General features: G+C 47.4%; 1 protein-coding gene across 5 annotated transcripts in view; it reads left to right on the top strand.

Annotated features, from left to right (window-relative positions):
• Dis3l2 (DIS3 like 3'-5' exoribonuclease 2) overlaps positions 1-12226 on the top strand; it is a 330432-nt gene that overhangs the window by 290724 nt on the left and 27482 nt on the right. For all 5 annotated transcript variants that reach the window (XM_052750513.1, XM_052750515.1, XM_052750512.1 and 2 more), the window contains one exon: positions 7243-7322. In XM_052750513.1, the coding sequence (XP_052606473.1) occupies positions 7243-7322 (80 nt within the window). The remainder of the gene's footprint in view (positions 1-7242; positions 7323-12226) is intronic.

The raw sequence follows: 12226 nt of genomic DNA, 5'->3' as shown, positions 1-12226 counted from the left end.
GCAGCTCTTCCATTTTCCACAAAGAAGGCTTGCTTGGCTTTTGTCAGGGTGGCAGATCTTGCCTCTTACAGGGCCCCTCTCAAGGCCTCCTGCCTGTGACAGAGATCTAGAGAGCAGCCTTGTGAATGCCTGGAGGCCTTCATTTCACCTCTTTCCCCCTCACTCAGTACCAGGGATGTTGTGTAGCTAGAAAGTATCCACCAAGGAAGCCCATTCCCTGTGAGAGGACTGAGCAGCAGTTAGTGTCTTCTGTTCCTGTAGGCTGACTTCCCAATGAGTCAGTCCCTGCAGGGCTTTGTTATGGGCCCCAGGCTGGTAGAGACGGTAGCACTAGGCCCCTTTATGTCCTGGCTAGGCTTGCTATGGGGAGCGTCTTCTTCAGGGCATTGACAAGATAGGAGCATTTTCTGGCTACCTGGGGTTTGGGCCCCTGGTTTCAGTAGGGCTTGTCTTTGTTGAGTGTCTCTGCCTGGATCTCCTCTGTTGTAAGTCTTCTTTCCTGCTTTCCTTGGGAATTCCTCTGCTTGTTCTCTGGCTGGGAGGTACTGGTGTAGCTGCACTGGCCATTTTGTTCAGTGTACACCCTCTCTTAGCTGTGGGCCTCAGCTGGGTCCACACATCCCTTTTTGAGCCTGTTCCTAGGACAAGACACTATTGGTATTGATGTCTAATCAGCAACTGAAAGGAGCATGGGCCTCCCTTACCACTGTCAGGTTTAGTCTGCCTCTAGAGACTGAGTCTGCTTTCCCATGGAGCCCCTGGATGGGCATCTCACTAGGAAGAAGGAAATGCTCCCAGTACTGCCTCTGTGTCTGCTACAAGGATTAGTGTACTCATTCATTCATATTGACCTTTGCACCTGTAGGCACCTACATACCTGTAAACATGCCTAATAATGGCTTGACTTCTCTGAGAAACAGCATGTCACCATCCTGGGTGAATTTCAGAGGACTGTCATCCGCGCCCCCCCCCTCCCCCCATCCCATCCCTACCTCTCCACTCTTGGCTTTTCTTTGACTACTTTAATTACCTGTCCATCTCTAAGGTTACAACAGTCCGCTGTCTGACCACAGCTCCTGGTCCTCCTACCTCTCCAGAGTTCTCAAACACCTATGAGGCCAGTACACTCCCAGTGATTTGCAATGTCTAGTATAGACCTCAGTTCTGCTGCTTACTGGCCAATATAGGTCTAATATTTACCAGCTCTCTCAAACACAGGGTAATATGAGAATTTAATAAGATCACAAAAAGATGTTTAGAACAGATGTACTTAATAAATATTAGTCTGTCACTCAGACCCTCTGTTTTCTTTCAGTTGCGCTTCGTTTTTCTTTCATGTCTGTTGGCACTTAAGTTCCCTGATCTATCTATATCCATCTGTTGCCATATCATATTGCCCTCCCTTGCCCATTATTCATCCCTCAAACCTTTCTGAAAGATCTGGCTTTGAACCAAACTGGCTTTCTTCATACTAATGCCAAGGCTGCAGAGGGTTGCTCATTAATCCCAGCTCCTTAGTGCTCCCCAGCAGTCCTCATGCTTGACCTCATCCAACTCTTTATCTTGTCCTCCAGAGAAGAAGCTTCAACCTTCATCTTTTCCTCAGACTTCTGGTCCTCTCATCAAACTCTCCATTCCTTGCAGATAAGTTAGCTTCCTCTTTCTCAGGGAAAAAAAAAAAAAAACAAAAAACAAAACCCGGAAGCCATACTAGAATGTTCCAAATCCCCCTTGCCAGGTCTACAGGTCTGTCTGCATCCCTGCTCACCCTTTCTGCCTTCTTCAGTACAGAAGAGGTCTTCAGCTGTGCATTGGATTCCAGTCGCTGGCAGTCTCAGAAACAACCAGTCTTAACTTCGATCTCTTTTGGGTCTGCTCCCACTGTAGCCGCTCCTTCTTAAAACCACCCTCACTCTCAGATGGCCAGTCCCTTCATCCCTCACTGTGCTCCCCACTGCGTTTCCTCTTGCCTCCTCCCTGCAGCTGTCAGAAGTGCCGCTCACCCCCCCCCCCCCATTTCCTTTCCAGTCTGTCTCCTAACCGACTCTGCTCCCACCACTTCCCAGGATCCAGTGGGGTCCCTGTTTGGGAGGCACATTCCTCTCCTACATGACCTTTTAGACAGGTGTAACAAACTGGCTTGACTGTTCCTTTCTTTTTTTTTTTTTAAATTTTTATTTTGCAATACAATTCAGTTCTACATATCAGCCACGGATTCCTTGTTCTCCCGACTGTTCCTTTCTTAAGGCATATTTTCCCCTTAGTTTCTTTAAAACATAATCAAGACCCGCAGCCATCCCTTCTCAGTCTCTGCTCCCAGCTCTCTCATGGAGGTGTTTCTCAAGACTCCACTAAAATCCTCTTCTTTCTATATACTCTCTCAAGACAGTCGCATTCAGTGCAGTAAGTTGTCATCTTGCCAAATGAAGCCTGCAGATATAGTACCACCGAGAAACCTCAGGACTGCATATCCAGCAGCCTTCTGACCATTCCCACCAAAAACAAATAAATCAGCAACTCCAAATGGGACTCAAACTCTTCTCCCAAGCCTTCCATCCCTCGTTGCCTGGGGATAGCAACACCGTCTGCCCCGCTGTCTGAGGCAGAGAATCTTTAGCAGTGTCTGTGACACCTCCTTTCCCCTTTCCTATCCAGACCAGCAAAGTCCCATGATTCTGCAACAGGCAAAGAGAAGAGCATTAAAACTCTGGTTCTATTGCACTGTGGACAGATTACTTAATGTTTTGTTTGTGTGAGTGTATATGTATGTGTGCACATGTGTGTTTGTGTATATGTGGGTTTATGTGTACATGCAAATGTGCTTGTATGTGGAAGCCAAGGACAACCTCAGGGGTAGTTCCTCAGGTGTTGTCCACTTTTCTTACTTATTTTTTGTCTCTCACTATCCTGAGATTCAAGTAAGCTGGACTGGCTGGCTATTGAATCCCAGGGATCTGCTTGTCTCTACCTTCCCAACACTATTACAGACATACCCACAGATGCCCATTATGCCTAGCTTTTTAAAACATGGGTTTTGGGAATAAAACTGAGGTCCTTCTGCTTGTACTTTACCAACTGAGCTATCTTCTTAGCCCCTCTCAACTGAACTATCTCCATAACCACACACACCCCTCCCTCAACAAGATCTCAGTATGTTAGCCCAGGCTGTCCTTAAAACTGTGTCCCTCCTATCTCAAAATCCTGAGTGCTAAGACTATAAGCATTTATCACTGAACCTATCTAATTCTTAATCTTTCTCAGCCCCAAGTTCCTCATCTATTAAAAAGGGGTTATGACTTAATGCAAGTGGTTGTCATCCAGATAAGGGAAAGCCTTCACTGGGCATGCATTTGGTAAATATGAGTACCCCGTTCAATAACTGAGTGACCCTCTGTCCCCTCCCTCCCACCACTCTGACTTGTCTTACTGTTCAGTTGTTGTTTCTGTCGTTTCCTGACCGTGGAGCTCCTCCTAAGGTCACAGTGTTTTCATGACTGAGGACCACAGTGCCTAGTTTACCCCTCCCTGTCTCACCTTTGGAACTAGGAGTCCCCATTTCATGGTTTGATGTATGTGTCTTGCTCTAAGCTGTCTCTGGGTGCCCCCATCCCCACAACCCTGCCTGAGGTCCAGGCCTTATCTCTAGAGTCTGTCATGACAGCCTTGCTCTCACATCAGCCCATCTCTGCCTGCTGACCAGGTGTCTTCTCTGACTCCTGCTGTGGTTTCCCTTTCTGACCAAGTGACTTCCTCACACTCTTGCAGGCAGCTTGCCTGATCATCTTAGCCCCCTTGCCTCCATAAAGCAGCCTGATATCTCAGTCCTCCCCGACCCCTTCCCCTTTCATGATACCAGAGGGGAAATGCACTTGAGGTGGTAGAAGCTGAATAGTACAGTTCTCGGTGTAGTGACATTCAGCAAAGACTAGCTCTACTGAACCCAGGAGCCAAAAACCCTGGGAAGCAGGAAGGTCATAAAACAAGATCGGGAGCATGCCCCATATCAAAGTAGTGCTAGCTTGTCATGAAGAACTGGGAAGTGCAGATGCAGTGGAGAGCCCCGGGACCTCCTGCTGTGCTGATTTCCTGACCTTCTCCCAACCCTTTGTTGACGCAGCCCTCACCTGTGTAGCCTGCTTTCTCTGCCCATCCCCAGTTTCCCAGGTTGGTGAGGATTCTTCCTGAGCAGATTCACGGCCATCTGCTCTCCCGCAGGGCCTGCAGTGGGGCCTGTCATCGTCCCCCACCCCACCCCCACCCCCATTGCTGGTCTGTTAGAATCAATGCAGTAGTCATACTGAGGCAAGCAGTTTCTCAGTGAAACCTTTCCCCTATATTTCTGATCAAATTTCTAAGCCACAAATTCATTGCTTAAAATATTGAGGCAAAAGATAGAAACATTTCTGAGAGTGTAGGTTGGTTTTTGTTTGTTTTCGTTTTTGCTTTTTTTTTTTTTTTTTTTTAGGTTTTTCGAGACAGGGTTTCTCTGTGCAGCTTTGCGCCTTTCCTGGATCTCGCTCATCTAGACCAGGCTGGCCTTGAACTCACAAAGATCCGCCTGCCTCTGCCTCCCAAGTGCTGGGATTAAAGGCGTGCGCCACCACCACCCGGCCGTTTTTGCTTTTTAATGGACAAAACTAATACTCTGCCTCAATTAGAAAGAGGTGAGGGCAAAGTGCAAAGTTGTAGCTGTGATAAATATGTTGTCATACTATACTGTGATTAGTATAGTGTTGATTAATATATTGCTGTGCAGTGGGTTATTTTGCTTTGTTTGGGAAGTTTCTTTTTGACACAGAATCTCAGTAGGTAGCCCACGATAGCCTTGAACTTTGGTCCTTTTACCTCAGCATCCCAAGTGCTAGATTTAAGGCATGTACAACCAACCATCCCTATCTATTTTTAACATTTTTCTTGTTTTTTAGAATGCATTAATTATACAAAAGAATAGGTTCGTTTTGACCTTGTTATACACATACATAATGTACTTGGGTCTTAGTCATCCCCATCACTGTGTCTGTCCCTACTGCCCTTGCCCTTCTGCAAAGAAGCACTTCTGCGATCATGTTCTTTTCAGTTTAGACTCTAGGTATGAGACAAGATCTGTTTGTCTCTCTGGGTCTGCTTTACTTCATTTAATACCCAGTTCCCTTCAAATGACACATTTTCACTCTTTTTGTTGTTGTTCTTTTTCCATTTTCCATGTCTGCATATACACGTGTGGGTTTGGGGGTACGCATACATGTGGAGGCTTGAGAATCATACTCACTGCTTTTCCACTTGGTTCTCTGAGGCAAGCTTTCTCCATCAAACTCAGCACTCACTGATAGGGCTAGTCTTTCAAGCCAGCTTGCTCTGGAGATCCTCATCTCTGCTTCCCAGGATTAGAATTATAGGCATTTATGTGGGTCCTAGGGTCCTCACACTTAAGCAGAGTGAGTGCTTCAACCACTGGGCAATCTCCCCGGCCCTCACTCTTATTGCTGAATAAAGCTCCACTACGTGTATGTGCACATTTTCTTTATCCACTCATGTCTTGGTGGGCGTCTAGGCTGATTCTGTGGACATGCTGTGAGGAGACTGCTTTAGTACAGGTGAATGCACAGATGTCTGTGTTGGGCTGGCCTTGACTCCTTTAGGCATATATCCAGAGGTGGTAGAACTGTACCATAGGGGAGTGTATTCTCTCTCTCTCTCTCTCTCTCTCTCTCTCTCTCTCTCTCTCTCTCTCTCTCTCTCTCTCTGAGGGGTCTCCATACTGATTTCCATAGTAGCTGGAATAAATTCTTTTTTTATTTAACTAAAATGGAAGCCTGGTTAGAGCCAAGGTATACTCTGTAGGAAAAGCATGCCTTTGACTCCAGTGAAGTTCCTGGCTTTGTGATTGTGAAGAAGAATTTGTTTCTGGTTTGAATGTTCATCTGGGTCAGTAAGAGGACAGACCATTCCCAAGAGCATGTTTTGCTCTGAGGGAGAGAGACATTGTCCAGTGTCTAATGGTGCAAATCATTAGCTGTACTAACAACCTACAGGAAAAATCCTAACAATGTATCCCCTAACACGCAGCTAATGTAGTCACATTTCCCCTGGTGATTTAAAAGCCCAGAGAGTTTGTAAAGATAGTAATTGGCCCCACGTTTGGAAATGCTAAGTCTCCCTGAGCCCTGTGGAGTTCTTTTCTCACCTGCGGTCTCCTTGCCAGAGTCCTGAAAGAAACCAGGGTTGCCCTGTTCCTCTCTTGTCTCCAAGACAACGTCTCCCTAACCAACCGTTGACCTCCCTGCCCTCCCAGTGGTATCAAATTACCTTCCTGGTTGTTCCAATCAAAACCTTGAACTTGGATTCCCTTTCTGTCACCATATCCATCAGCACATCTGGTTGGTTCTGTTTCTAAAACTTCCTGCCATTGACATCTCACAGAGTTCATTTCTCTCCATCCTGCCTGCCTGTCCTCCAGTCCCCACTCCTGTTCCCTCAGCCTCAGTACCAGCCCTGTGCAGGCTCCCATTTCTCTCCTCTTCCTGCAGACAGCACAGGGTTTTCCCCCAACAGTGGTGGCCTCATCTGTCCCTTTCTTAGAGCAGATCAGGAGCCTTTCTTTGCTGTTAGGGAAAAGGTCAAAGATTCCAGTATAACCGAGTGTCCTGCACGTTCACCTGGCCTCCCCCCTCCCCCCAACGGTGTCAGTACCACTGTGGTCCTTGTATCTACTGGACCCAGCTCCGTCCTTCAGTTTCTGCAGCCCCTGCCCCAGGACCTGTATACGTGTTGTGTCATCTGCCCAGGACAGCTCTTTGCTCCCCTCACCTGTGGTGTAGTCACCCTCCTTCCCACAGTCCTAGTCTGTCTAGATCAGCTCATTTGTTTCCCTAGAAATATGATAAGTTGTATTCCCCCCCCCCATAAAGGTTTTAAGAACTCTCCTCAATTCAAACTTCTCCACATACCTGGACATTCCTTAGTAGAGAGGCCTATAATAGACTGTGGGCCCCACAAAGGTGACTCTTCATTACTGTGGTGCTCCTGTGTCCTCTGCTAGCTCAGTGGCAGGCACAAAAGGTGCTTCATGAATACCTGTTACATGCTCAGTGCATGAGCTGATCATGGTGATAGTGTGTGTTGATGGCGGAGTGCCTGTGAGGGGTGGACAAGAGACTGAAGCACACTCACTGAAGGAGATGGATTGTGAGTCCTCCATTCCAGTGAGCCAAACTCACTTGTTTTTCTTCTCTCTTTGTTTAGTTGAAGCTTGCTTTTACTCTGGACCATGAGACTGGAATGCCTCAAGGATGTCATATCTATGAGTATCGAGACAGCAACAAGTAAGCCGCCCATTCAGGGGGAGCGTCACCTAAGCATGCTGGGGAGCTGGGGCAGGCTTTCAGGCCAGGTTTCCCCTACAGAGGGCGTTCAAACTTTGTGCTACTGTGCGAGAAAATGTCTGGCACACACAGAAAATATTTCCCCCACAAAGTCTCTTTTGCTTTTAAATATAAATAGAAAGGAACGTGTATGGGGGCTGGGGCAGTGACTACTTACTGTGAAAGTGTGAGGACCTGAGTTTGAAACCCAGAACCCACATAAAGTCAAGTTCAATAGCACAAACCTGGGACGTCAGGATCCCTATAGTGGGATTGGAGGAAGAGGGAAGAGAAGCCTCAAAGCGCACTGGCCAGCTAGCCTGAGGTACAGAGCCCTTGTGTCAACAAGGTGGAAGGTGAGAACCAACATGGAAATTGTCCTCTCACCCACATTTGCTCCGTGGCACGTACTCATGAACATTTACACACACAGCACACATCATACACACATACACAACATACACACATGCATGAAAATAAACGTGTGTGAGAGAAACAGCAATGAGTAAGGAGTGTGTCCTTTCCAGGCTCCCCTGCCCTGCCCTCCCCCTCCCCTCCCTCCCCCTCCCCTCCCTCCCCCCTCCCCTCCGCATGCTAATCCCTGTCTGCTTGGCTGACTTTGGCCTTTGCTGGGCTTTTGTAGTCACTGCTTCCTTACTTACTGCTTCTGTGCTGAGCCTGTGGCTTCATAGTTGGGAGTGTTTGGGCCTGTGCGCAGATGGGAAGTGGTAGCCAGCCCTTTAGAAGGTGGCCCCGGCATAATTTTAAAGTGCCTTTTCTTGGGGTCTTTCTCAAAGACCCTGACTCTCTGAATGTGGGTTATTAGCAAGACAGGGACGGTGGTGGTGAGTGAGGCAGAGGGAATATGCCTTGATGGTGATGTGATGATGATGATGGTGATGATGGTGGTGGTGATGATGATGATAGTGATGGTGGTGGTGATGATGGTGGTGATGGTGATGATGGTGATGATGATGATAGTGATGGTGGTGGTGATGATGGTGATGGTGATGATGATGATGATGATGATGATGGTGATGATGGTGATGATGATGATGATGATGATGATGATAGTGATGATGGTGGTGGTGATGATGGTGATGATGGTGATGATGGTGGTGGTGGTGATGATGGTGATGGTGATGATGATGGTGGTGATGATGATGGTGGTGATGATGGTGATGATGGTGATGATGATGATGATGGCGGTGATGATGGTGATGATGATGATGATGGTGGTGATGATGGTGATGATGGTGGTGGTGATGATGATGGTGATGGTGATGATGGTGATGATGGTGGTGATGATGATGATGGTGATGATGGTGATGATGATGATGATGATGATGGTGATGATGGTGATGATGGTGGTGGTGATGATGATGGTGATGATAGTGATGATGGTGGTGATGGTGATGATGGTGATAATGATGATGATGGTGATGATGGTGGTGACGACGATGACAACAACGATGATGGCAGCTCACATTGGGCACCTACTCTGCCTTAGACTCATAGGGACCGGCATGTGTCATTCCTGCTTACCCCTCATAACAGCCTGAAGAGTATGCTCTGATCACCATGCACTGCAGAAGCTGGGCCTACGGAACTCTGCCAGCTCACTCTATGTAATTCGCATACACAGTCAACTTTAAACATAGTCACACTGGGAAAGGCTATGTGGAATATAGCTGTTACCACCTCTGGGAAACCATACTCAAAATTAGTAGGCCCAGCCTGGACTTAAGAACAGTGTATTCTGGTATCATTGTATAACTATCCAGACTATGTCATCTTACCCAATGGAAGGAATAGGCACCTGCCAGCAGAGCCATCCATTGCCTCCCAGAAGTAAAGACCATGTCTTCCTCAAAGACTCACTGCTCAGATTTGAGCAGAAGAAGGTTAGCAGGTGCCCTTGTGACCACATCTGCACTCAGACTGCCTTCCAGGTGCCGTTGCTGTCCTTGTGACCACATCTGCACTCAGACTGCCTTCCAGGTGCCGTTGCTGTCCTTATCTTTAGGCAGATGCTGTCGTCGCTCTTATAGAACCCCAATTCCCACCACATGAATCATAGGAAATGTCAGCCAGGCGTTCTCAGTGCCTCCATTTCCCCTCTGGAATGGTACTAGGTCTAGAAGGCGTTTCCAGGGCTTCTAAAAGCCATTGTGTTTGAAATACCGTCTTGGTTTCTTACCATGCTCAGGTGAGCAGCCACGTCAATCTGGGATTCTCTGGAGCCATGGAAAAGATGGAAGAACTGAGCAGATTCCTGGGTTGCTGGGCAAGCTTTCTTTGGGAGTAAGACACATGAGTCCTAAGCAGTGTGGCATACCATTCTGCTCCCCACCACCCATTGCTCCACACTGCTCTCCATGCCTTGCTGCCTGCTGCTTGTCAGTAGATGAGAGCCCCAGCATGCAGGCTGTAGCAGCAGGAAGTCTGGTGAAAGCCAGTTTTGGCCTAACCCTCTGCTCTTTGGAAAGGCAGTTGCAGAGTTCTTACTTAGTAGGAGAGGGTACTAGCTCTCTTTCCTTTAAGTTCATGTCTTAGAGGTACCATGTCCAACAATGATGACAGCTTAGGTTGACTTTGAATATGAGAAATTAGCCAAGCTCTACATCCTGATCTGACCTGTGCCCACAGCAGAATATCATTTAGGAGTTATATGTGTGAGTCAGTCTTGGTGCCCTGCAAAGCTTATCAGAGGAAGTATCTGTGGAGAAAATCATACAGGAAATGACCTAGAAAGTATAGCGATCAAATGCCTCAGTACCCCTTTCTGACACTCACTTGTTTGTCTTTAGTCCATCTTGGGATCCATTCTCAATTCCCTGAGTCTCAAGTTTCTTTGTCTCTTCAGTGAGTAATTGGGTGCTCTGTGCAGGGCAGTCATGCTGACTATGTGTCTCCATCCTTGAATGCAGGATATCCACAGCATCCTTTCCACATCCCAGCAGAATTGTCAGCCTGTGGCTTGCTTGTTTTCCCAAAGCCAGCATCTGTATCTGGATCCAGAGCTGTAGCTAGCAGGTAGTGATCAGAAAAGAGGCTGACAGATGTAGTGCTGGTGGTCTCAGTTGTGTGTGAGGCTCTCTGATGAAAGCAGACTCTTCCCAGAGTGCGAACTGTGAGGTGAGGCATGGAGGAACCCATGAGCCTGACTCCCCACCCTTCCCAGGGCTCCACCTTGTTTGTGTTCATTTTTTGTTTTTATTATCTAGAATGCCTAAGTCCAAATATGGAATAGCAACAGTTAGAAAATGAAGATACTCAGAGCCCTGGCCCCTTGGGGGCCCATGTTGTCCCAGCTCTATGGTGCTCCTTTCTGCTGTCTACTCTGGTCTGCAGAAGAGAGCACTACTAACATCTTATGTTATGGCATCTTTACAGGAATCTTATCTTATGTTATTTAGGTAACAGTGGGGATAGACAGGGTATACTATGGGCCCCTCTTTAGGGTCTCCTGAACCTAAATAATACATTCATTCACACTTGGCCACTTAATGCTCTTTTCAATTCTTTCCATCTACCAAATCAATTTAAGGCCCTTAACAATCATTTTTATCAGGCTTTTCAGGGCTACCTGGAATAAGCTGTCTCATCCCTGGCATCTTTTCCAGGGTGGCAGATTCTGCATTTTAAGAAAACTCCCTCAAATCAATTCTTACTCATCTAGTCTTGTTTCCTGGCCCTTTTCTGCACCTCCTCAAATCTTGAAGCTTCTGTTTTTGGTATAAAATCTCTTGTCCCTAGGAGACCCCACCCATCCTCACTGCACTGTGCTGGCATTTAACCCTGGCATGTCTGAGGAGAGAGGCATCCACACATCTTCCACTCTCCTATAAATGACTCTGCTATCTGATCTAGGGACCAAAGAGACCTCTGGCTCTCACACTAGGCCTTCAGCTGCTGGTCATGACCCTCCATTTGTTGTTAGTCCTGAGCAGAATTGCTCTTGCCTTTCAACCACCAGACAGCCTCATAGGCCTGTGCATATGCACCTTCCAGAAGTGTCCAGTGATACAAAGCCCTCTTCCCAGATTGTCCCCAGTATATTTCTTGAAGCCATTGGAACAACTGTTTGTCCCACAGATTCTATCCATGCCCACATACCACTGTGTCCACTGCTTACCAGGTAGTAGATAAGCTGGTCCTGACTCCTGTTTTAAAAATAATTTATTTAAACTAATTGTATGAGCATTGATGTGAAGGTGTCAGATCCGCTGGAACTGGACAGTTATGAGCTGCCATGTGGGTGCTGAGAATTGAACCTGGGTCCTCTGGAAGAACAGCCAGTGCACTCAACTGCTGAGCCTTCTCTCCAGCCCCAACTCCTTTTTTTTTAAAGACTGTCTACTAGGTAGTCCAAGCTGACCTTGAACTCGTAATCATCCACTCTCAGTCTCTGTCATCCTGCCTGTTCTCAGGATAACTCTAATCCTATCTGGATAGGCTCACATCTGCCAGGAAGCAGAGGCCCAGACAGGTTTAATGTGCTACCTATAAAACAGGAAAAGCAAGCAGGAGTCTGGCAGAGTAGTCATAGGCCTCTATACGAGCCTGACCACTGGGAAGAAATCAGGGGGTGGAGGGGCTGGGGAGGGACTCCCAGACTGTACTTAGTTTTGAGTCACTTCAGCCAGCCTATGGGAAGGAACCCCCAGGGCCAATGCCCTTTGGAGCAATTCCCCTTCTTTCAAGCTTGTCCTGTGTCTGGGTTCCACACACAGGGTAACTGTTGGACATGACTCAGGAAGTGGCAGCAGGAAGAGGCCTTCAAAGCAGATGCAACATCAGCACTGAGCAGCCACTTCTAGGGCAGGGGATCCAAGTGCACCTTTCCTGGGTACCACCCTTGG

This window comes from Peromyscus californicus, unplaced genomic scaffold (genome assembly GCF_007827085.1).
Source record: "Peromyscus californicus insignis strain IS unplaced genomic scaffold, ASM782708v3 Scaffold_21__1_contigs__length_65335640, whole genome shotgun sequence".
NCBI classification, from domain to species: domain Eukaryota; kingdom Metazoa; phylum Chordata; class Mammalia; order Rodentia; family Cricetidae; genus Peromyscus; species Peromyscus californicus.
The sequence above is the reverse complement of the archived record's forward strand: the minus strand, read 5'-3'. Positions and strand labels throughout refer to the sequence as shown.